At 35.5% G+C, this 26,472-nt stretch overlaps 3 protein-coding genes and 1 long non-coding RNA gene across 13 annotated transcripts in view; all 4 read left to right on the top strand.

The window, feature by feature from the left end:
- LOC110115980 (myosin-11) lies at positions 1–17,702 on the top strand. 2 transcript variants are annotated; one of them, XM_020849406.2, is made up of 8 exons: positions 1–152; positions 7,577–7,670; positions 10,969–13,923; positions 14,061–14,303; positions 14,448–14,690; positions 14,787–14,936; positions 16,153–16,308; positions 17,117–17,702. In XM_020849406.2, exons 2-8 carry the CDS (start codon positions 7,611–7,613, stop codon positions 17,366–17,368), a joined length of 4,059 nt encoding a protein of 1,352 aa, XP_020705065.1. In that variant the 5' UTR covers positions 1–152; positions 7,577–7,610; the 3' UTR covers positions 17,369–17,702. The 2 variants fall into 2 exon arrangements, with proteins under 2 accessions (XP_020705065.1, XP_020705066.1); XM_020849407.2 differs by having other exon boundaries at positions 4–152; positions 7,570–7,670.
- On the top strand, positions 4,821–5,612 carry LOC110115978 (retrovirus-related Pol polyprotein from transposon RE2). The gene has a single exon (XM_020849403.1). The coding sequence runs from the start codon at positions 4,821–4,823 to the stop codon at positions 5,610–5,612; it is 792 nt and encodes a 263-aa protein (XP_020705062.1).
- A 525-nt stretch (positions 17,703–18,227) lies between the features above and the next one.
- LOC114579642 lies at positions 18,228–18,872 on the top strand. The gene is made up of 2 exons (XR_003700739.1): positions 18,228–18,491; positions 18,582–18,872. It is a non-coding gene; the product is annotated as an uncharacterized LOC114579642 (long non-coding RNA).
- Positions 18,873–22,003: 3,131 nt separating this feature from the next.
- The window catches only part of LOC110115964 (protein NARROW LEAF 1), a 26,909-nt gene continuing 22,440 nt past the window's right edge, over positions 22,004–26,472 (top strand). For 4 of the 9 annotated variants that reach the window (XM_028694917.1, XM_028694914.1, XM_020849384.2 and 1 more), the window contains exons 1-2: positions 22,004–22,258; positions 22,883–22,963. The gene's annotated coding sequence lies outside the window, so the exon portion shown is untranslated. Of the gene's footprint in view, positions 22,259–22,844; positions 22,964–26,472 lie in introns of all 9 variants that reach the window. The other 5 variants (XM_028694918.1, XM_020849386.2, XM_028694916.1 and 2 more) reach the window with 4 other exon arrangements.

Here is a 26,472-nt window from a genome sequence, read left to right as displayed (position 1 = left end):
ATGGTGAAAACAGCAATGCCAGCGAAGACGAATCGGCTCGCGTATAAAATCAAATATTCTCTCGCCGGCGGTCATTTCCAGTTTCATTCGGCGGCGAAGAAAGCGGGAAAGGGAAGGGAAGGCGGGATTAGAAGAGAAGAGCAGGCGAGGAGGTAAGAAAGAAAATATCCAGCACAAACCATTTATTTCAGATCTTGAAGCAAAATCTTTATTCCTTTCTTCTGTTTTTGATCTGCCTGGGTGGCTTGATTCTCCCTCCTGCTTTGATATATACGCTTTCCGCAGATAGTTTTCTATTAAAAATGATATGAAGATCCCATTATCTTGCTTTGGAAGATCATCGGATTGGAATCCGAGTTCGATTTGTATGCGATGCAGGATGGAATTAGTAGTTCTCCATTTATTGGGTGATCGGGGCATTCTTTTGGCTTATATGCGTCCCTCGATCGAGTATGAGTGAAGTTTTAGGGCACCGATCGATGGGTTGCCGCGGAGCAGGGGAAATAAGTTGGGTTTTTCTTTCGTCTTGTTATAAGCGTGAGGTCTTGCTTTACGCGTACACCCAAACAAAATCGTCTGGCCAGGCATGACCGATTCACTTAAGTTGCTGGACTATAGCGAACTCGTTGGTATACTCGCTCAGGAATGAACATGAATGAAGAACAATCATAAGAAATTCGGTTACTGGTTCAAGATGGCCAAGCTGGATAAAATTGCTGGCGACTTCATGCGAGTCCACCTCATATTTGAAAATTTTTAATATGTATTGAATCTACTTAAAAATATATAATCAGATTTTTTTATTTTATTTTATCTGATATTCATTAAGTCATAATTTGTCACATATAGTTAGTTTTAATATATTTTTTATCTTGACTCCATCCCACTTATAAATACGGGTAAAAAGTAAAAAATTATGCCCCCCGTGAACTCTCCACTTTTGAATAATAAAGAAATCATGTAATTTTCATTATGTCACCTACCTCGCCATCTCACTCTGTTTCTTCATTTTTCATAGCTAATCTTATGAAATCAAGTGAAACTCAATTCCTTAAGAGCTACCTATTGATTAATTGCCCTTACTCATTTCTTCCACTGGAAGGTATCTGCGCTATTATTCTTATTAAACTGAGCTTTCTGTGGAGGAGTTGAAAGAAAAGCAAACCCTTTGAAAGACACTGCCTTTCTTATTTGAGTCTGACAGCTCCTTAGCAACAACCATCTGATTAGGTAGAATTTAAATTAACACAATGCATTTTCCATAATTGAAGTAGGCCTGCTGTAGTGGTAGAAAGAAAGGTTAAGCACGTCGTTTCATTTCTTTTGGGTAGGTTTTCCGTCAATATTCTAGCCGGCTTAGCATATCCCTCACTGAATTTGATCCGATAGTGCCTTTATGATCGTAAATTTTTTCCTTAGATGCTCTGGCAGGTTCGGTCTTGATACCGTCATCTATCGTGTTGGCGTGTTTTATGGAGACCCGGAATAGATGGCGTTCACGAATTTGCTTTCGGGGTGCAAATGAAGAATCGACTGCGGCGCGTTTCTTACGCAAGGTTCCACCGTCCGTTTTGCGGTCATGATAGGGATACTTTATATTGACGCGAGTTTCTTGAAGGGAGATCTGACCGTCCACAAGCATTCGGCAACCCAACTTGGTGCTTTTCATTTTATGGTGTTTAGGGATAGTTTTGTTAGAGCAGATAACTCCATTTGGAGCACCCAAATCGCGAAACTCTTCAAAGCAAATGGCTTCTCGGCGTATCTTGATCCAAAATCGGAAGCCGAGAATGCACATCCAAATCAAGATTCCACAAATTGGCGAATCACAGATCAAAATCTGGCCACGGCGATGTGTTCTACTATATCGCCGGAGATCTTGCCATATGTGATTCATCTTGAATCAACAAATGAAATCTGGTCGACGCTGCAAGTCCGGTTCCAATCAACAAATCGGTCCAAGGTTATTCAGCTCAAGAACGAGCTCCACAACATTTCCATGCAAAATCTGTCCATGACTCAGTATCTTACTGAGATCAAGAAGATCGTGGATCAAATTGCTTCGGCAGGCTCGACGGTCGACTCCGAAGATGTGATTCTATACATCCTAAATGGGCTCCCTCCGTCTTACCAGTCGTTCACTACAACCATTCGAACAATGCAAAATACGCTCACTCTAGATCACCTGTATGCCCTCCTTATCAGTGAGGAAATACATCTGAAATCTGCTGCTCTAAAACTTCAAAAGCAGCCAGACAACAATGCAGCTCTTTATGCCTATCGTGGAAGACCAAAGAGAGGTCGAGGCAGGCAAACAAATGACTCCTCAACGACGCAAAGACCAAATTCTACCTCAGCTGTCATTTGTCAAATTTGCAAGAAGAAAGGGCACATGGCCGACGCTTGCTGGCATCGTCTCAATATCAACTACATTCCATCTCAGCCTCTGTCCAAGAATCCAAGCGCACTTCTTGCCAACAATGATGTCAATACAGCCACGGATTGGTATATCGATTCGGGTGCGTCTTCGCACATGACCAACACCACCGATAACATGACAAGCTATCAAAACTACAATGGCAATGACATGGTCACTATTGGGGATGGAAGGTCCGTCCAAATTAGTCACACCGGGACGGGCATCCTTCCAACCCCGTCCAGTAAGATTCTCTTATCGCGTCTTTTACACATACCATCCTTATCTTATAATCTTTTGTCTATTTTCAATCTTGTAAAAGATAATTTCATTTCTATAACTTTTGATGCTAACGGTTTTGTATTTAAGGATCGAGTGACCAATCAAATCATCCTTAGTGGTCCTTGCAAAGATGGATTATACAAAGTTGCAGCTCAACCTAGCATTACGCAGCCTCAAGCACTATCGGCTACAAGCAGTTCGTCCTACGCTTGGCACCTGAGGCTCGGACATCCTCATTACAGAACTTTACAAAACATTTCTCATGTTAATCCTTCATTACATATTTCTTTGTCTAAGTTTCAATGTAATTCATGCAATTCTTGTAAAACTCATAAACTACCTTTTGAACGATCTCGTACTAGTACCAAAGCTCCACTAGATCTGGTTCACTCTGACGTTTGGGGACCATCCCCGGTTTCCTCTCAACAAGGATTCCACTATTATGTAATATTTGTAGACGATTTTTCTAGATTTACTTGGCTGTTTCCGCTCACGCATAAATCTGACGTAACTAATGTCTTTATTCAATTTGTTACGTTTATTGAACGGCAAACCTCTTGAAAGCTTAAAATAATTAGAACTGATGGCGGTGGCGAGTTTGTCAACAAGAGATTTCAAGAATTCACAAAGACAGCCGGAATCAAGCATCAAACATCTTGTCCGTATACTCCGGAGCAAAATGGAATTGCCGAACGTAAACATCGGCACATCATTACCACCACGAGAACTTTTCTTCAAACAGCCGGTCTACTGATGGCTCATTGGCTCGATGCTGCGTCCACTGCCACGTATATCATCAATCGTCTACCATCCACAAACACCAGAAATTTGTCACCGCTACAACGAATGTTTAACATTACACCTTCCTATGAACACCTTCGAACATTTGGTTGCGAGTGTTATCCACTACTGCCTCCGACAAACCGAACAAAACTTACACCTCAATCAGTGGCGTGTATTTTCTTGGGTTATTCCGATAGCATGAAAGGCTACAAATGCTATAATCCGGCCACAGGTAATACCATAGTCTCTCGACACGTCAAATTTAATGAATATGTTTTTCCCTGCTTCAACAGGTCTTCAAATATTCCTATGGGCACAACCAACATACCCCCTCCGCTGCTTATTCCTGCGTCCACAATTCTGCAACCTACTCAAGCTCATAAACAACAAACTATACAGTCACCACAATGTGTTCCACCTACTGTTCAATCTAACAATATTCTTAACAACAGTCAAGACACGCCTGAAGCACCTACTACTCATCATCCTCATCCCATGACTATGCGTACTAAAACTGGGACACTTAAACCAGTTCAAAGAATTAATCTGCTTCATCAGGAACAAACTTTAAGCGATCCTACAAACTACAATGAAGCCTGCATGAAAATTGAATGGCGAAATGCCATGGCAGAAGAATTTCTTGCACTCCATAAACAAGGCACTTGGGAGTTGGTACCGCCACCATCAAACGGCTCCATAATCGGTTCCAAATGGACATGCCGAACGAAATTTAATTCCGATGGATCAATAGCTCGATTCAAGGCACGTTTGGTGGCTCAAGGTACCCAACAGGAACTTGGAATCGACTACAATGATACCTTTAGCCCGGTGGCTAAATTACCGACTATACGCATATTATTCACGATAGCGCTATTTCACAAATGGAAAGTTCACCAACTCGATGTTGCAAATGCATTTCTACATGGTGACATCAACGAGACAGTTTATATGCGTCAACCGAAGGGATTCGAAGACACCTCCAAACCGAATCACGTGTGTCTTCTATGGAAGGCGATATACGGTATACGTCAAGCTCCACGGCAATGGTACACTACGTTCACCTCATATCTCCTTCAAATCGGTTTTCAGCAAAGTCAATCGGACCCGTCCCTCCTTCTGTTGCACCGAGATAAACTTCAAATCTACCTCCTCGTCTATGTGGATGACATAAATAATCGGTAACAGCAGCCAAGCCATGATTGATCTTATTGATCAATTAAAATCTAAATTTACTATGAAGGATTTAGGTGCAGCACATCAATTCTTAGGCATCAAAATTGAATCCAATCAAGATAAGTATTTTCTTTCCCAATCTCTTTATGCTAAATCAATCGTTCAAATGGCCGGATTGCAGAATTGCAATTTGGTCGCTAACCCCTGCTTTTCTAAACCCATTGTTACAGAAACCGACGCTCAACCGTGTTTTGACGCACCATTGTACAGGCGTATCATTGGCTCCCTACAATATTTAACATTGACGCGGCCAGACATTGCTTACGCCGTCAATGTTCTATCGCAACACATGCACGATCCGGCTCCGCAACACACTCTAATGCTCAAGAAGTTGATCCGATACATCAAAGGTTCTACAGAACTTGGTATACCCATAACCAGATCAAACCTTCAGCTCCGCACATTTTCGGACGCCGACTGGGCGTCAGATCCAGTCACCTGGAAGTCGACGTCTGGCTATTGCACTTTTATGGGCAACACATTAGTTTCATGGACAGTTAAAAAGCAATCTACCGTCTCTCGATCGTCAACAGAATCAGAATACCGGGCTTTGGCAGCAGCCACGGCGGACACGATTTGGATCAGACGATTACTTTTGGACTTCCGCATCACCTTGTCCAACCCGGTAGACATATTTTGTGATAACATGTCTACTATAGCTTTGGCAAACAACTCGATTTTCCACGCTCGAACAAAGCATATAGAAATCGATCAACGATTTGTTCGTGACCATATACAGCAAAAGCATATCAAGCTGCTTCCAGTCAGCACAATAGACCAACTTGCGGATATACTCACAAAACCGCTATCCACTAATCGGTTCAAAGTTCTCCGCTCCAAACTGACTGTTAGCACTTACTCGTCAGTTTGCGGGGGAATGTTAGAGCAGATAACTTAAATAACTATTCTTACTTCCAATCATAGCTTTACACGTGTACTTATTATCCTACTTAAACTCTATATATATCGGTCATTGATGTAACTGGACAGATAAGCAATATACAAATTATATCTTGTTTTGTTCCTTATCTCTGTTCTCGCTGTCTTCAACTTCTTCAAGTTTTCTATACATATTTCAAATCTCAATTACATTAAGCTTTTTTGGGACTGCTTTTTAAAGCCGTTTTTTAGTAAAAAAAATTAATTTTTTACAAAAAATTACTTTAAGCAGTAAGAAAACCGTCACTAACGAAGCCTTAGTGTTTGTGTAGCAACTGTTTTTGTTATAAATTTCTTTGTTTTTTTAGAGTTGATTCATATGTTCATACTCATCACAAGTGTACGGTATAATCCAGTCTGTGATTTCTCGAACGAGCTACAGGCATCTATATACAACATCCCCAGGTTGAGCATTTAACGCTGCCCAAAGTTGCCTACTTATAGAAAATTGTCCTCTGCAGTTTTAAAAAAACGTTCAGCTCCAATAGTCTGACCTGTCATTATTGCTATGCCCACTGAGCATTAAACTGGATTCTCCTTCAGAGTCCGAAAGTTTGCTCACGTAAATCTTTTTCTCTTTGAGTTTGATGAGGGGAAAGCCCATTTTATTGTTAGAGAACAGTTACAAAGGCCAAAGCCTGTTTACAACTCAGAAATGAAGAGGGAATTACATGAGCTGGAGCAATGCTCTACAAAATAAGGGGGAATGAAACAAAAAGAAGAAACATGAAACTTAGAAAGAGGGAAGAAGAATTGGACTCAAGCGGAAGGGAGAAATCATATGATATCATACCCCTAAGACAGGAACCCAAAAATAGTCCTCTGGATGCCTAAGATGAACAAAGACCATCCAAAACGGGACGCTAAAACCTATCAAGATGGCTTTACATCATCGTCCAGTTAGGAAACCCGAAGCCATAATAAACAAAGCTTTTCCTAATAGCATGCGCATTTTTCCTGCTAGAAATCTTTAGATTGACAACTTTTAGAAAGAGTGCAAGAACAGTGAGGATGCTTTTAATAGAGTCAAATTTCCTGTCATTCCTTTTCCTTAAAATGTAATAAATAGTGCTATTAATTCAAAGAAAATAGGCATTTTCAACATCACTAGAGTCTAGAAATATAACATTGCATTCAATGTAGTCAAGAATTTGCTTAATGTTAGGCTTCAAAAAAAGTTTTTAATAAAATTAATCATAATTTTTTTCTTTGCAAATAAAGTTTCGTGTATATATATATATAATTCATTCCTTTTAAGTGTTTGTAAAATTATATACAAATGATTGGTATGATTATTTTCTTTTCTTGAATAGACAATAATGTCATTGATGAATACTATCATAAATAAATTTTTTGCTTATTATTAATATATACTGTTGGAGCATTGGTCAATATGAAATGAATCACCATAAATTTCTCAAATTATGTTCATTACATTCCTAGCAACGGCAATTAGACAAGCTGGTCACATTTGTGTATTAGTAAAAACGATGCCGCTAGAGACCCTTAGGAATGATTGTTGGTCCAAGGGAGCAAAGGACTGCCTTCTGAATCTGCCTTGCGTGCTGAGAGTTGAGACACACGATTTATAAATCTAACCTCATCTGGAATAAGGGGAAGAGAATGAGAAGTCCAGCCAAGCAGTTGGGGATGATAGGGATAACGATGATGATGATACTACTTTTATTATAAAAAGAGCATGATAACCTGGCATTAAATTAAGAACTTATTCAGTTGACCATACTATAACGCTCGGTACTATAATCTTGTGAAGCCATACACTTGCAGGGTTTAGCGTATTGGTTCAAATCGGGCTAAAATACATTACGTTAAATTTGTGCACTTTCCTGCCAAATTTTATTACTAAATTAATCTAAACTTAATTTTTTGCAATAATCATTTATTTATTTTTTAAGTTTACAGGATTTAAAGGAAGAGGAGACAGGTGACAACAATTATGGATGAAGAAGCGCATCCAGGTTCTGGAGTTGGAGAGGAGAGGCTTTCAGAAATTAAGGTTAGTTATTTCCTTGTCTAAATAGTTCGTATTTCCTGTTCTGATGACTACATTTACTTACTATTTTTATGATTTAGAAGTCCACTTGAAGCACCATTTTTTGTTGATTCCTATCATTCCTGAGACTTGAAATAAATAGCTTTCAATTCTCTTTCCATTTATTGAGGTTTTTTATACTAAGAAAAGATGACGAGGTTTGTAAATAATGTAACTATTCATAAGATTTTCTACATTTTAGATTGCTGTCTAAGGCGAAGTTGTGAGTAGTATATGCAATTGTGTGTGGAAGCTTCTTTTTCATGTGCTTCATATCAAACCTCTCCCAGTGTCTGTTATTGTGGGTGAATTCTTGAGGTATTTTAAAAACCTATTTCATGTGCTTCAAATAAAAGCTCTCGTGCATTTTAGAAGCTGGATCTTGAAGCATTCAACATATAGCATACATTTTTATATTTGATGCTTATGTTCTAATTCAATTGGAAGTATTTGAATCATATGCTTTTTTGGATCCTGAGCCTTATGAACCACTTACATTCCCTCTATTGAGTTTATTACAATCTATTGGATTTCACTTTTATTAGTTTTCTTTGGATGATTTTTTCTTTTTCTTTTTGGGATGGGCTTTATACCTATTGAATTTCCCGTTTGTAGTCTAACCTATTTTAATCATTTATATAACAGAAAGTGAGATAATTTTTTATGACCTGGCCTGAGAGCTTAAAATATCAAGGCTGGAACAAACAATTAGCCCAAAATTTAGATACTACTACTAATATTAAATAATAGCAAAATTATTATTCATAACCTTTCTAGTAACATTAATTTCAATACATCAAAAGGGCCTCTAATTCATGAAGTTCATAACAATCTGGTAATAATCACATTATCAAATGCATAAAATAGAACATTATAATCAATGCATTGGATTTAAGGAACGAGCATTATTTCCATTACATAGAAATATAATTACCCACCTTATTTTTAGAAAACTTGCTTTGGTCCTTTAATTTTTAAACTCCGTCTCATTTAGTTTAATGCCCATAATCATACATAATTTCTTATAAGATTTTAATGTTAATTAATTTTATTTAAGTTAGACATATTTTTGTTTACTAAAATTGATCTTATCGTTTAATTATAATTCTTTTATTAAAGTACATTTTCTTATTATTATCAATTTATCTATTTATTCAATTCAAAATTGGGTGGATTTCCTTACTCTTATGCGCCATGGAATATCATATCTTTTTAGTTCACATATACAATTAAAATATTATTTCTATATATGTACATATACATTATTAAATCTTAGTATTTATAAAATCTTTAATTATAGTCCTAGATGTAATTAAAAAATTTAGATTTCACCATGGCTTTTAAAACCGGACCAGACCGGCCGGTTCAACCGGTTGAACCGCGAACCGGCTCACCGGTCGGTCACGTGTCAAACTAAAACCTGTTTTGCTAAAAACCGGAGTCGAACCACTCGAACCTGCGGTTCGACCGCTGAACCGGTTCCGGTTTCCTGTAACCGGTCTGTTCGCTAAAAAAAAGGATGGTTGGGATGCGTTATGAGCGGACAACGGAGCCTTTGTATTCGTTCGTGTGGCATTGCAAGGCGCGAAAAAAAACCCATATTCTTCTCGCATGGCTGGCATTCTCCGCCTCCTTTGTCTTCTCCGCCTCCGGCGTCTCATCTAGTTCGAGAAGCAAAATCGCTTGCGGTGAGTATGCATTATCGATTTTTGTGAGATAGTGGTGGCATTTGAGCATTTCAATACCTAAAAACAACTTTTGATTTATGAATTTTGGATTTGTTTTTATAAACGCTGTAATACAGTATTACTTCTCCTTGGATTGTGTTTCCTTAACCTGATTTACAATATTGTTTAGATTTTCTCAAAGTTTGAAATCACAAGGCTATAAATCTTTACACACGATCACTTGCTGCTCCCATCCTTCTCTGTTACTCACGCCATTTGCTTCACACTCAAGCAGAAACCAAAATTCCAACCTCCCCTACTCTTATTCTGTTCGAATGTTGGCGTCAAAACTGTTTGAATGGTTGCAAATGTATTGTACTGTAAAGAATATAAATCTGTTCAAATTTTTAGTGCAAGTGGAGTTTAGCATTTTGGCATCTTGTATTTGTCTGATAAAAATTTATATGGTTGAATCCAAAAAATTATAATTACCTAAAATTATATATAATAAATATTTAGTTAAAGATGATCAAAATACCCTTACATTTAACACTATTAATTCCAATATTGGTTGTTATGATAAAAAAGGACCATTTTAAAGAGTTTGATGGATCAAATTGGTCCATCAAAAGAGTTTGAGATTATTTTGATCTCTCTCAAAGAGTTGATGGACCATTTTGATCTTTTTTCTCAAATTTAATGCTTAGCCTTCATTTTCACAATTAGGATTGGATGCAGTGTGGGAGCCCTGGTGGCACGGGCCCCCACGGAAAACTTAATTAATGTTTAATTATGTGTATTAATTACTCTTTAATTAGCCTTAAATAAAATAATTTATATTAGTTTTTTTTTTTTTTGCTTTTTTCATGAGGCTCTTCTGATTACCAATTCACGCTCCACTCTTTCCTTCTTCCACGCACGCATGGAGCATGTCAGAGTCTAGATTGCAAGGTAGACGCCTGAAATTAGCACTATTTCATGCCATAAATTCAAATTAAAAAAAAAAATCTTGAGATAAGTATATCTATTTTTTTATAAAACTCTTGTGTCTGCTCATTTATTTAGCCTCTGTTCGGCTTGAAGGAATTTAAAGAGAGAAAATGAAAATGTATGGGTAAAAGAATTTAATTGAATTTAGGCTTCATTTAGGACGGCTTTCTTAGCAGCTTTCTAGTAAAAATTTGAAAAAAAAAAAACCTGCTAATGCAGGTTCCAAGCCTTGATGTAAAAGGTTGTCGGTTTTTTTTTTTTTTTTACTTCAATGATTTGTGCCCCCACATTTAGAAAAAAATCTTAGCTCTGCCCCTGTTCACAATTAATTATATTTATGCATAAAACCTGAAGTTCAATTGGTGCGTTAATATTATTCAGATGTTGAATCTAATGAATTTCATATTAATCGGTTCAATGTTTAGTTATTCCTACTATTATTTATGAAGACAAGGTCTCGATCAAAACAATCTATATCATATGGAAAGCGAGAATGAAATAAAATTTTTGCATATTGAAGTATCTGTAGAGTATATGGTCATTCCTGGAATAATAATTGATTATAATATACATTGTATGCATTTATTAACAAGGATCTGTAACAGGTTGATGACAATGTGCAAGAAATTTTAATCAATGGTGATGGGAACTCACAAGGGCAAGAAGGAAATAAACAGTATGAAAAAGGTATCCCACATTCTACTAATGAAAACTTGCACAATTCAAGCAATGATCTGTTTGAAGCGCAAGATAAGATCAGAGTACTTGAGCTCCAACTTCAAGAAGTCAATGAAGAGTTAAAAAATTTTGATTCTGATAGAACGAAGTTAAAATCGGAGCTTGATCTAGCTATTGAGAAACTAAAGCTAAGTACCAGACAGCATGAAGAGCTTCAACTTGAGCATAACAGGATGAGAGAGGAGATGTCAGATGAAGACCAAAAGCATAATTTGCAGGCTGTATCACTCCAGGAAGCATTGAAAGATCTAGATGGAAAGCATAAGGAGGTTGCTGAGACGAAGGAAGCATTAGATGGCTTGACTGCTGAGCTGGAGAGCTCAAAAAAGAAGCTAGAGGAGCTTGCATTGCAGCTGGAGGAGACGGTAAGTCAGGCACGCAAATTTGAAGAACAAAGTATTCAAAACAGCTCACATGCAGAGTTGCAGTCACAAAGGGCTTTAGAGCTTGAGAAGATGATGGAAACTGCAAAGTTAGCTTCAAACGAGATGGAACATCATGTGAATAAACTGCAAGAAGAGTTGAAAGTGGTAAACCATAGGTTGGAGGAGAGTAACCAAGTGGAGGAAATACTTTCTGCCACAAAGATGGAACTTGCTGAATCTTTGGAAAAGTTGGATGTTTCAAAGTCACATGTCGGAGAACTTGAACAGGAACTTTCTTCCAAGGAGACTTACATCAGCAAACTCTCTCAGGAATTGGATCTTTATAAGAATTCTGAAGACCAGATGAAGCAAGAAAAACTAGAATTTGAAAGCATTCTTTCTTCTTTGAAAGAAGAACTCCAAGCTAAAGCTGTGGCACTTGAAGAAGTTAAATTGAAACTTGATCAGGAGATTAAGGCTAGGGAAACAGTTGAAAATAGGTTTCAGAGCCAAGAAATACAAATTCTGGGTTTACAGGAACAACTTGACAATCTAAAAGGTGACAAGGAAACTCTTCAAAGCAAGCTGGCGGACATCAGCACATCTGAAAGTGAACTCAAAGCACGGTTAATGGAAACAGAGGCTCAATTAATTTCTGCTGAGAAGCGAAACTTAGATCTTGAGCAGCAAATATCGCTTGTTGAACAAAAATTTGCAGATACAGAGAGAGAGATGAAAGAACTCAGTGAGAAAAGCAAAGAACTTACTGCTTTGTTAGGAGAAGCTGAAGAGAATCACGCTCAATCAAAATGCCATGTTCAAGCACATGAAGATAGGATTAACCAGCTAGAGTCATCTTTGAACTGCTCTTATACCAAGAAGTCCGAACTTGAAGAAGAGCTGACAAAACTGGTTGAGAAGTGTGCAGTGCTAGAAGAGCAACTTAGTGTTTCGCATCAGCATAGTCTTGATCTGCGTGATTTTCTTCATGTGTCTGAATCGAAAGTAGAGAATAATGAAAAGAAAGTAACAGAGTTGGAGTTACTCATGGAAGCTGCCAATCATGAAAAACAGGAAGTGGAGCAGCATTTGAAATTCACAGAGGGAAAATGTAAAGATGCTGAAGTGCAGTTGGAGCAGCAAGCTAGGAGAGTGCTTGAGCTTTCTACAGAATTACAGGAACTGAAGGAAAGTTCACAACGCCTTGTAGTTGATCTGCAATCTGCAAATGACAAGGAGAAGGAATTGATAGAAATGCTGAATGTTGTCACTGAAGAAAGGAAGAAGCATGAAGACTTGTCAAATAGCTCTGCTGGAAAGCTTTCACAGGCTGAAAAGTTAATTGAGGATTTACAAACTGACCTGAAATACACTCAAGAGAAATTGGGAGCTGTAGAAAGGGACCTCGAGATTTCTGTCTTGAGAGAGAATGAATTGGCGGAGAAGCTAAAGTCTACTGAAGAACAGCTGGAACATGAAAGAAAGTCGGTTGAGCAATCTATTACAAGGTACTCGGAGCTTGAATCATTACATGATTCTTTAGTCAAGGATTCTGAACGAAAACTTGAAGTAGCAGCAGCAAGTTTTTCTGAAAAAGATTCAGAAGCTAAACAGCTATATCTTAAATTAAACTCTCTTGAGGAGCAGTCAGCTTTCTATCAAGAGCAAGTCATGGAAACAACTGAGAAACTTGCATCCTTAATGATAGACCTGGAGGAAAGTGCTGCAAGATTGACCACCCATGAGACAATGGTTGAGGAACTCACTGGAAAATTATCTGGCAGTGAAACAAAGGCTGAACAGTCATTTGCTGAGAGTGAAAGGTTCAAAAAAGAGCTGGAAGAAAGCCAATCAAAAATAAAGGAGCTGTATGATTCATTGAGCTCCATTCATGCTGAAAAGGAGGCAATGGATAGCCAACTGCTTAGCTATTTGCAAAATATAACAGACTTGACCAATGATCGTTCGAAAAGTTCAGAATACCAGTCTCAAATGGAAGCCTCAATTAAAGAAACTGAAGTAAAGTTGTGTGAAGCTCTTGAGAGATGTGCAAAAAAAGATTCTGAAGCTAAAGAACTAAATGAGAGATTGCTTGCATTTGAAACCCAGCTTAAAACTCATGAAGAACATGCAAATGAAGCGGCTTCTTTTGCTGAAAATTCTAAGGCTGAACTGGAGGACGCCATTTTGAAAATACAGAACCTGGAAAGATCCGTTGAGGAAACGAAAAGTAAAGCTAGTCATTTTGAGAACGAGCATGAACTTTTAGGTCAAACAAACTTAAGTTTGTCCCAAAAGATAGCAGAATATGAAACTAAAGTGCACGAGTTAGAAGGTATGTTGAAAACCATTACTGCAGAGAGAGAAGATGCATCCGTGCAACTTCAGTCTTCAAATAAAGAAATTGAGGATCTTTCTCAACAGCTGTTCTCCGAGAGAGAGAAACTCCAATCTCAGGTAATGGCATTTAATTCATTCATATTTTATTCATCAAATGATTGATATCAATTACAATTCAGATGTTGATATCTCACGTGCTCTTGAACTGTAAACACTTAATGAATCTGATTCTTTGTATGTTGAACGGTCTGTAGATTTCTTCTGTTTTGGACGAGAATAATAGAACTAATAAAATGTATCAAGATGCAAAGGAGGAGATCGAACAACTAAAAGTCCAGCTTCAAGAAATGCAAAACGTTCATAAGATAACTGAATCCTCCCTCAATGCTGACCTGGAAAGTCTAAAAGCAGAGTTATCTCAGAAATCTCAGCTACAAACTATAATTTCTAAACTTGAGCAGCAATTGTCAGTGGTTGATACCAAACACAAGGAAGAGGTACTGCTAGTTGTTTCCCTATAATATTTTAAACTTTATTAGTTGCATTGGAGAGGTACATTCAATGAAAAAGATGATTCTTATGTGCACTTGAATTGTAAATACTTCATGAAGCTTATTCCGCATAATCTGCATTGTCTACAGATTTCTTTTATTTTGGATGAGAGTAATAGGAATAATAAAATGTATCAAGATGCAAAGGATGAGGTTGAAGCAGTAAAAGTTAAATTTCAAGAAATGCACAATGTTTATAAGACAACAGAATCCTCCCTCAATGCTGAACTGGAAAATCTAAAAGAGCAGTTATCTCAGAAATCTCAGCTACAAGCAGTAATTTCTGATCTGGAGCAGCAAATATCAGCAGCTGATACAAAGCATACGGAAGAGGTACTCCTATTCATTGCACAATATATCAAACTTTTTTAATAACAATGGAAAGATGTTCAACGAAGAAGATTATTATTAAGATTTTCTATTTTTCAGATTAAAAATATGAGGCAAGCAGCTGCTGAGAAGGATGCATTACTGGCTTCTAAAGCACAAGAGCATGCAAGTTTAGCACAAAAAGGAGATGTTTTGACCCAGCAGTTGGATAATCTCCGAAAGGACTATGATAGCCTCATACAGGAGCAGGTTTATTTAATGCTTTTGTCCTTGCTGACCTTGATTTCTGAATCTTATATATAATGGCATATTATGAAATCATACATTGATTCATTGAAAGCACCATTACGTTGAGAATAATATGAGAAACACTATAGTTGGTGTGGAAAAGGGAAAAAAAATAAAAAATTGGAAGGGCTAAGTTAACATTGCAAAGTGCACGCTGTAGAATTTAAGACAAGACATAAGAGATAGTTGAAATGTACACTGCTTTGGCTTTGAAACTGCTAAGGCAGTTTTAATGAAGTGCGATGCAGTTAGTATAAGAAAGATAAACTAGACATCAGTGAGACAATATAGTCATGTAAACATGATTGCTAACATCACAAATAGTATGGGATTAAATTCAGGGTTATAATCTCGCGGTTATTTTAATATTAAATGTTGGAATTATGTAAGCATTGGAAGAATTGATAGCCTTGGGATTACTAAATAAGGAATAAAAGGAACCACAAATTTGTATGTTAAATAAGGGAAAATATGTGTGACGGATTCATGTACTCAACATGAAAAGGGGATCCCACGGATCCACGAATTAAAGTGCTAAATAGATGAAAATGTTTGCCAAGAATTCCTATGCTTAATATGGTAAGGAGAATGCCACATACAAAGAAGTTTTGTACAGAAGTTTTATTTTTCGAAAATTTTGTAATTACTATTTCTTCTTAAGATGGTATAATTTTTATTTATGTTCTAAATAGCTTTGTGTATGAATATCCATTGGAGGAATAAATTATCCAAGCTTTCTATTAACTTCTTTTCTATATAGTAAACATGAGTGCATACATTCACAATACCAACGAAACCTGTGCTTCAAAAGTTTCTTAATGGCATTTTAAATGTATAACACTTTAATGAAACAAAGCGAAACTGGATTGATGGTGAACTATGTCTTCATGCTCATGCGTAAAGGGTAAAGAATTTGCTCCTGTAGCGGAAATATCCCCATTCCATAAGGGAAACTTTGACACTAAATTAATCATTTTCAAGATGGACGCCTTCACATATGATCGATGTGTCAAAACTCAAAAGTATTGTTAATAAATAATTAGCTACCATGATAAGCTATAAACATTTTGAAAAGTATAATGTTTTGTTGAATTTGCTTCTTACAATTCTTCAAAAATTAAAAGATTACTAACTAATAGCTGGTCAGCATAATTATCAAAATTTTCTTTTAAAGCAGAAAGAAACCGTCTTGAGGATGCAGCAGGACAGAGAGTATGTCGTTGTAAGCTCCCATGATGAGTTGGAAACTGAGCAACAGCGTGCGTCACTGCTCGAAAAGCAAATTGACGAACTTAAACAGAAATTGGAAACGGCTCAGACACAGAACAAGAAGGTATGCCTTTAAATACCACTGGTATTACATGATGATTAATCTAGTCCTATGTTTGATGTTGGGTTTTCTTTCTTGAGAAGTACAATGATAGTAGTTATTTTTTTGTTGAAAGAAGTTAATTAAACTTTTTTCCTTGGCGGTGAATTTTTTTTATTAGATGGTGCTTTTCTAATGCAATATCCTGGTGTTTCTGAAAATGCCAGGATAGATGTTTAATCCTGTACCACTTCACCGAGTAAGGAAAATATAGGGTATCAGGAATGCTTATTCCAACTTTAGTAAAGATCTTCACGATGTTATCCAAGCAAAATCAGTAGCAACTAGTGGTTTGATCCATCAGCTAAATTTCTTTCTGGTAGAATATGATATTTCATTTTCACAGGCAGTGTATATTCTTGAAAATTCGTGTAGTTAACAAGCGAAATGACATTCGTTTGCCATTTGGTTGCATAGTGGAAACTGTCTTTTCCTTGAAGCTTTTATGACTTGGATTTTATTTGGGACGGCTTTCTTACTGCTTCTTAAAGTAGTTTTTCAGTAATAAATTAAAATTTTTGTACTAAAAAAGTTATTTTAAGAAGCAGTAAAAAAGCCGTCCCACACGAAGCTTTAATCTCTTGTCAATTAAGAGCTAGAGAAGAATATTTAGATCTAAGTACTGAGTTTCTGGTAATTCACACCAAAATCTGAAGAGCAGGCTTATCGCTCATATTTCTCCACATATAAATAGAACTCTTAACATTCTAAACTTCCTCCTATAAACCTTCATTGTTTCTCAATAACAACAATTCCACCAATGTACTTGCAGGTTGATGATGGGATTACTGAAGATAACTTAGAAGGAGTAGAATCAAAATCCCGAGATTTTGAATTAACGACAAAATTGCCATCAAAAAGGAAGAACAGAAAGAAAAGTGGGGAGCTGACTGGTGAGAAATCTTCTCCAAGTTCTAGTGGGGCTTCTATCATGGAGAATTCTGGGATAAATTCCTTGAAGTTCTTCTCAGGAGTTGTTGTTGTGTCTCTCTTCATTGGTGTCTATCTTGGGAAGAGATACTAGTAGAATTTTGGCTTGTTCTCTCTTTTCTCTTCTTCCTTTTAAGAATGAATCATCATTGTGGAATAATGATGATGATGCCTGTGCTGGTTCCTGCTTAGAGTTAGGTCTGGGAATATGTTTTATTCTTCCCAATTCTTAATGCATGCAGAGGCTACCGCATGCTTTAAGGGTGCTTGTTCTTTCGTCCAAGTTTCATTACGATTTGTGTCAATAGTGAGCAGCAAGCAGTGTTATTAAAGAATAAGTCTTTTGAGAGTTCTTTGCAGTCTGTAGTAAGATTCATGTATTAATTTTGTTCTGTGATATTGTGTATGGTTTCATGATTTGTTGATCACTCTGTTGATTATGTTGATGTCATAAAAATTTGATTTGGATCCTCACCAATTACCAATGTAACTGCACGCAATGTAAGCCTAATATGGATTTAAGTCTAAAAATGGAGAAATTATTCTGTGCAGAGTCCAGAAGTAACAACCGCTCGAACATGTGAGTGTACATATTATGTATAACAATTTAATACAGAGTATGTATAAATTTGTATAGTGTGTATACTTATATATCCGAACGATTGTTCCAGTCCGGATTCCACAAGGAATAATTTTTTCTAAAAATAAGCATGATCCCAAAATTTTGTTATCTGAAAGTAAAGGTTGATTAGTACTCCATAAAACTTGTATTAATTTATATAAGGATGGTTTATATTTTGTTATTTAGATAATTGAATTGAATCATGTTTTGTGCTTCTCTTCTTTATCATCAGATAGTTTTTTCTTAATTTGAAATTTTCCTTAAAATGGGAATTAACAAACTTAGATTTTTTTTTTTTGAAATCCCAAGTTTTAAATTTTCCTAAAACAGTATGTTTTTTAATCTCCTGACTCTATAAGGATTTTTTTATTTATTTTTAATGCTTTAGGATATTATAATTTTTCTTCTCATTCTTTGAGGTTCCTCTAAGAAGAAAGCTAGAAATTATCTTATAATGAGTGAAATCATGAGTGGGCGTCGAGGTTCAATTCTTAAATGGGGAGTTTTGTCTTGCTTTTCACGAGAGAATTGAGGCGATGAGATTTGTTGTCCTAATATGCTGCTACCTTCAGCAGGGGAGCTAGTTATCACAGATGTGAAATCCTTATTTGTTTCTCTACATATGTTACTTTATTGATTGAAATTTTTATTCTAGTCTTTTCCTCATGTTATTCTTCTTCCTCAGGATTAACGGTGAGGTACACACTATGTAGTTGTTGACCTCGCCCCTCTCAAAAGCAGACGAAACTCCCAAATCCATCCCATTCGAAGTTTCACTCTCTCAGAACTGAAGCCATCGGAACTCCCTCTCGTCCCCTCTTTGGCTTCCCTCCGCACACAAATTAACGGCATCGACCTCACAATCTCGTCTCCGACTTCTTCTCCCGGTTCGGGTTTGACCCCTACTCAATAGCCCATATTTTGTACTATGTAAATAAATTTTTCTAAAGTTATTATAAGTTCAAATTTAAAATCATATTCGACATAGCATTGATATTTTCGTATTTTAATTACAAGAATTTTTTCGTAATTTTTTGACACTGATTGAAATCCTTAAGAAATTAACAAACACAGTAGAGATTTTGGGACCATCAAATTCCCATTTTGCAAACCTCTTTTGTCAATATTTTTTAAAGAAAATAATTCATTTTATGAATTTTTTTCTATATTTTTTAAAGTCCCAAAAAATTTTTAATGAAATTTTATTCTAAAAAAATTGATTAAATTAATTATATAATATTAAATTATTATTTTTAATTAAAATATCCTAATCAACTGTTAATATTTATTAAAACCATTTGTTTCTTCAATCGGCCCAAACATAGAAGGTTTTAGAGAAAATAAGAGAGAAAGAGAAGAGAGAGAAATGAAAAGCTCAGATTTGGAGGTCACAGAGTAATTTTTATCAGTCTGAGTCAATTAATAATTTTACTCATCTCGCTATAAAGAATCATTAACCTTTTTCTGATTTCTATGATTTTTTATTTTTGATATTTTTCTGATCAAATTTATATTTCTGTTATCGAAAAATAATGATAATTTTGTACTGATAAAACTTTTACCGTATAACTTTTTATATGTTATAAAGATTAAGATTATGAACATTTTGAGTATTTATTTGATATTTTTCACCAGGTGATTTTTAAAATATAGCAATTTTTTTCCTAAAAAAAATTCATTTTAACGTCTAAAAATAGTGATTTAGTTCAATTAAAGATTCAGAATGTTATTTGATGCACAATTTGGTAATTTGGTTAAATTCTAAAAATGTGAATTTTTGTTCAGTATGATTTTTGTTATCTGTCGTAGGACATTTTGATACTTTTTGAATTAAGCTAAAAATTCACTTGGAACCTAAACCCATTGAAACTCCCCCTGCCAAATAGGAAGAGATGGCGCAGAAAGGCTGGGGCGCAAAATTTTTGGAGCCCATAGTAGCATGGGATAATTCTCATTAGGAGTTGTCCTTTTTCATGTGGTTATTGGAAACTCCAATCCATGTAATAATGATCTTATAAGAAAAATTTGAACTAACAAATTCACTTGGAACCTAAACCCATTAAAACTTCCCCTTCCAAACAGAAAGAGATGAAACAGAGAGGCTTGGGTGCAAAAATTTTGGAGCCCATAGTAGCATGGGATAATTCTCATTATGAGTTGTCCTTTGTCATGTGGTTCTTTGATACTCCAATCCATGTAATAATGATCTTATAAGAAGAATTTGAACTAACACCATTAACTTCAGTCAACATGCCTAGCTGGGTGTTGATCAAGACAAATTAAGCACCAATATGTTTCTAATGGATCACCTGGGTGACGCTCAATGACATTATAACTAGTATTATTAAGGAGGGAAATCTTTTTGTTGCTATTGTTATGCATGTATCACTTTCTTCTAAACTAGAGTTTATCTTCCCTCCATTAATACAAAAGGTTTGAAAATTTGGATTTCTCGATCTCTGAAGAGAGTAGTGTAGGAATAGAGGAAAGAGAATATACTTTAATTCGAACTCTCCACAAGTAAGATTGATGGATAGCACAAGCAAAGTGAAAACAATTGGAAGAGAAGAAATATCCAAACTATAGAGCGATTTGATCCCTGTACCAAAATCCAATTTGTAAAATTCTCTCATTGTCTCTTTTGATTTTTCTTATGTAGATTATAAGGCCAAAATTTTGGGAAGTGTCATATTAAAGGAGATAAATAGATAGATTTAAATAAGTGCATGATAATCTTAGGAGAAGAGAATGATATAGAGTTATAATAGATAATTAGTATCTAAAGGAAGCCAGCTAAATTCATTTATAGTTTGTAATGTCAACTACTATAACATCATACCCTAGTGGACTCCTTGTGAAAAGCTTAGCATGTGCACTAAGTAGTAGGCGATGAGTGTTGGCTAATGCAAATTGGTTTTCACATGCTAGAAGGGGCATGCCTTTAATGTAATCCAAATGCAAGTAACAAAACATTGGAAGTGATTATTATATGAAATGGTAGATCTAGGGTGATTGTATTCATACATGAGAGAGGCAATGCATCATAAATGATATTCAAGCATAATCCCACTCTATTAATAGCATTTGGAGGGTACTAAGAGGATGTGTGCTTCTCAAAGAGATATTGAGTGTATCAAGAGGATGTGTTAAACTGGAGCTATGTAAAGTACACGTTATCATATTGAGATCTGAGACATTATTTGATCAGTACTCTCACCAAATACCTTGTTCGACTGACACATGCAAGGCAATGATCTATCCTTGAAAGTTAGGTTTCAATCCATATATCATATGTGATTTTTTTTTTATTCTGACATATCTCATTAAAAATATTATATCTTTTTCTTGGTTTGCTTTATTTCTCCGACTGTATTTTTATGATTGTATGTGCCTTGCCATTTAAAGTTAGGATGATTGAAATCTCCTCTATCAACTAAACCTACAACTTACACCATGCAGCTAATATGATTAATAAACTCTTATTGTCATATCTTAATTTTTGGTGATTTACGAATCAATATCCTTGAGAACCATCAAACACTAGAAATTAAATCAATTAATAGTTTTATAATTTTTATTAAAAACAGAAAGTAATCTATTTTGATTTTTAATGATTATTCCTAACAATTTAATTTGCTCTTCAAATATTATACTGGATGAATCAAATTTTAATTATTGAAAAGTTATTTTTAAAATCAATTTAGGCTTACTTAGAATACAATAAATACCCACTTTAAATTAATAAGAATAATCATATTTAAAATATTGAGATATTCTAACTCATCTTTTTATTTCTTAGGGAATCCCTCACATTTCTATTCTTTTGAGAGATAATTATGCTTATTGTATAATGATTAGTTTGAGCAAACATATTAGTGGATGTGAGAGTGTATTAATTTAAAATAAATTATTTTAATTTTTAAAAAATATATATATATAAAATAAAAAGATGTGTAACATAGGCAGATTGGCTTTTAAAATTATTAATTATTTTAAACTGAGAAAATGTAGTTTTCCCGTTGGTGGTTGGCTCTTAAAAACTCCAAATTATTTACTTAGTTTTTTTTTTTTTTTTGTTTTTTTTTTTTTTTTTAGCGAGTGGTCTACTGACTCTTGTTTCTTTCCGCCATCAGCCCTTTTTTTTCACTTACAAAAGGCCCTCCCTCCTCTACTGCCTACATCTATCTCTCTGCGCTGCACCTCCTCTCTCAGTCTAGCAGGCTGGGCGCTTCCTAATATTGAGATTCCTGCTCCAGTGCTCCAAATCGACGGTTTTTCCAAAGCTCTCGACGTTCTTTGGGAGACCAAAAAAGGACTTCCTTTTACTCAGCGCTACAGTATTCCACTGATCCAGATACCCAGGTGAGCGTCGTCGTCCGCTAGATCCTTCTTTCTTCTGATGATTGTAATCCCTTATAAAATATATATTATCCATTGTCCAAGTAGTGTGGCAGTTGCTGTGATTTATGCTTTTTAAAATAATTTATGCTACAAGAAGGATTTTTTTTAAGAAATCAATTTTTATTGATCTTTACTTGAGAAAAAGTTTCTAGGTTTTTTCATTCGTCTTTCTTTTTCTTTTTTTATTCTGGAGGAAGAGAAGGGAAGATGTTATTTTGTAGCTGTGAAGCTATTCTCTTCTCTTTGTTACTTACCCCTAGCCTCTTCGTTGATTGGTATTGCCTCTAATCTCCTTGGAGAGGTTGGAGGTTCCAATCTCACCAAAAAAAGTTCTCTCCTTTTTGTTGAGTGTTAGTATTCCCCCATCAAGCTTGCATTACATTTTCTGATTTCGGTGTTTTTGGTTTTCCGAACTCAAATCTTAAGATTCAATCTTTTTCTGTATTGCTCCTTCAATGCTGTAAGAGATGATTTGTGGTCATGTTCACTTGATTCAAGATATCTTTCCGATTAATATATGACTTTATTTAGCTTATTTGCTTATCAGATAATATTTGTAATATGAAGATTCCTGGTCCTATGCAGTAAGCATCGAAGTGGAAAAGAAGAAGCTGAGCAACTTCATTGGCTTGCTTGAATCATGAATCTGCTCGTCGTTTTATGTATGTGAGTACCATTGAATATTGGAAGCTTCTCCTTTTACTTCAATCAGATCATCGCAGATAGTTTCTTATATAGAACTATTGGACTAGATATGGTTATATATGTTTTTTCATTTCTATAGTGAATGAGTTCAGTGGAACTAAATTGCTTGAAGTTAGATTCTCCTCAATTATTTCAAAATGTCAGAACTGATTTGATATAGACTTTTTTTCTTTTTTCACCTGTTCGCATGCGTGCATTCTGTAGGCATTTGATGTAAAATCTGCTATTTTTGTAGAATTTTTTTTATTTATTGCATTTCTTAAGCATTGATTTTAGGAACAATTATTTAGTCCAGTGAACGTACGCTCCTCTATGTTCGGTCACCAATGTTTTGACGCCACGTCGCATGAAGAAAAGTCGCCGACCCGACCCGCTGTATTTTGGGTTATCGCACGTGTTAAATTTTAAATGGAAAACATCACAAACACTTCGAATTGCGACGCTTCACCTTTTTACGGAGATTCGAATCCCTGTTACTGTTTACTTTGTTTTTTAGATTTCCACCAAATCCTTCGGAGTTCTCCAGCATCTCCTTCGTAGTTCTCCAGCATTTCAACTCGTAGTTCTTCGTATTCTCCATTCGAAAACCGTCGCTGATATAATGCCTGAGGTTCGAAACGATTTACCAAAAAAGTATCATTGTTTTGATATTGTTTATATCGTTAGCAATCTAACAGTACCGAGTTTTAGGGATATGTTAAACATTTCTGCTTGTTTTTAAAACTCGGTACGCATTCTAAAACTCGGTACTAATCGGTATTCGGTACTAGATTTTGTTCGATTTTCTCGGTATTTGATGATTAAACTCGGTAAACGTCGTTACTAGTTGATAAAACTCGGTACACATTTTGTAGACATGTTAGGTTTGCCTTAGTAAATCGAACAGAATCCTAAACGACGTGTATTTAGGGTTTAGGGTTCTGTTCTACCGTGTTACTAGGTACTCGGTACAACTTGGTACTCGGTACTCGGTACTCGGTACTAAGAAAACTCGGTACTAAGAAAACTCGGTATTTTCTTAGTATTTGTTACACTTATTTATTTCACGTAGTTTTTCACGGAATAACTCTGTAAAACTGTTATTTTCTTAGTGTTTGTTACACTTTATTATGCAGGGATATACCCCCAAGATTCATTTCAGATGTCGGACTTCAGGATTTAGAGAAGTTTGTAATGAATTGGTTGAGAAATTTGGGGATCAGTTTGTTAGTAGCCTAAGTGAGCTACAAATTAATCAGTTCCTATTACTACCTCGGTTCCCACAAAATGTTCCTATTGTTTATATGTTATTGTCAACGTGGGATAACGAATCTGAAAGTTTTGTTATTAATAGCCGGACTTTAACTTTCACTTCTGATGAAATAGCGTTGATTATTGGCTTACCAAACAGAGGTATTAAATTTGAACCTGGGACTGGTACAATTGCTGGTAAAACAGCAAATGACATAAGGCATGATATTCTGAAATTGGAATCCTCAACGCCTATCGAGATTATTAGGGAACAATTTATTGTGTACTTATTGTCCAATATTTTCTTCCCAATGGCCAAAATCAACAATATTGGACGTTGCAAAAAATGTTGACAAGTTCAGAGCATACAATTGGCCCCAATCCATTCGGGATTTTCTTGTTATTGAATTTAATACAATAGCAAAAAAACAATCAAAAGGTCAATCATTGGGATATATTAATGGATTTGTTATGATTATAATTGTGAGTAATTCTTACACATATTACATTGTTTTTATTTATTTCACTGTTGTAATTGGTTCTTTATTTCATACACTGATTTATATTGTTTAATTTTATGTTTTAGATTTGATTTTTTGAGCATACAAAGTTCCACCCAGTAGTGGATAATTTGGCTCGACCCCGTCTCCTTCGTTGGGATGGAAAATTTAATTATAGAATTAAAGATGTTGATAATTTACTAAAAAGCCTTCAGAATTCTGAGGTACAATTCATATCTTCACTCATTTAAATTTATTATGTACTTATAAGTTTTGGATATTTATAAAAGATTTGATCCAGATCTTGACAGATTTACAAGAGATAACAGATAATGAGAAAATTTTAATTCAGAGTAGTAATCCAGCAAATGGTATGGATATTACACCACTGAGAAGTATACATATGTCTAGTAGTAAGCCAACTCCATCTCTACAAGCAACTTCATCTCCAGCCAGTCCAAGCCCAACTGCTTCTCCTATTCAAACTCCAACGGAAACTGAATGTCCAATTGAACAGCCAATGAACACTGATCCTACAATTCCTATTGTTAGTCCCACTGATTGTCGAAGTCCCATTGATTCTCCTTTACGAACAGAATTTAGAGAAGAAAGTGATGCACAACGTGGTGAACCTGATGAAACAAATTTGAGGATTATCAATCAATCCATATATAAACTTATTACACAGCATGAATATATGGTCAAAAAAATTTCATCACTCGAAATGGACAAAATTCTGCTTCAAAAACGGGTGGAAGCATTGGACAATGAAGTATTTCAGTTAAAATCTGATAACAATGAAAAATTTTGTGGTATATATAAGATATTAAGTTATCATTTTCCACACTATTTCACGTCTGAGAAAATCGGTTCTTCGGTTCAGTCAAGTTCAAGAACGGAATCTGAAAACAATTTTGATGAAGTATCGAAAACTGTTGAGAAAATTGTTGATGAAATAGTTAGTAAGAAGGAAACATCAGAAGATGAGGAATTTACTTTCCCTTCATCAGGAACTGGAGGAATTGCTAAAAGAGTACATAGGAGGAATGACAGGAAAAGAAAAAGAGTTAAAACTCCATTCACAGCAGGTGATAGGAAGAAGAAGAAAGCTCAGTTGGCTAATGATGAAGCTGAAATAGTTAGTAAGAAGGAAACATCAGAATATGAGGAATTTCCTTTCCCTTCATCAGGAACTGGAGGAATTGCTCAAAGAGTACATCTGAGGAATGACAGGAAAAGGAAAAGAGTTAAAACTCCATTCACAGCAGGTGATAGGAAGAAGAAGAAAGCTCAGTTGGCTAATGATGAAGCTGAAATAGTTAGTAAGAAGGAAACATCAATTACTAGAAGAAAACCAGTCACTCGTGCTGCAACAAGACTGAAAGAGAAGTTAACTGATACTAATAAAGCTTCTGCGCCTAATGATGAAGCTATGATAATTGCTCCTTCTGCTCCACAAGCTGAAAAACCAAAAACTGCAATTTTTGATGTTGAGGATTCCAAATATGTAGAACGTGCGGCCAAGGAATTTTTGGATTACCCAGGAAGATTATTACTTAATGAAGAGAGGAGGAATACAATTGATAACTTTCTAAAGAAGTACACAAAACAGTACGTATTTTAATTAACAATACCGAGTTGTACCGAGAAATAAAAAACTCGGTACTACTCGGTATTTTACTTTTTTTAGCTATTTTTTCCGTATATGAACGTCAAGTACTTAATTTTATTCACAAAACT

Source organism: Dendrobium catenatum, unplaced genomic scaffold, assembly GCF_001605985.2.
Source record: "Dendrobium catenatum unplaced genomic scaffold, ASM160598v2 fragScaff_scaffold_594, whole genome shotgun sequence".
NCBI lineage: Eukaryota > Viridiplantae > Streptophyta > Magnoliopsida > Asparagales > Orchidaceae > Dendrobium > Dendrobium catenatum.
Note: the sequence above shows the minus strand (reverse complement) of the source record. Positions and strands in the feature narration are given on the sequence as shown.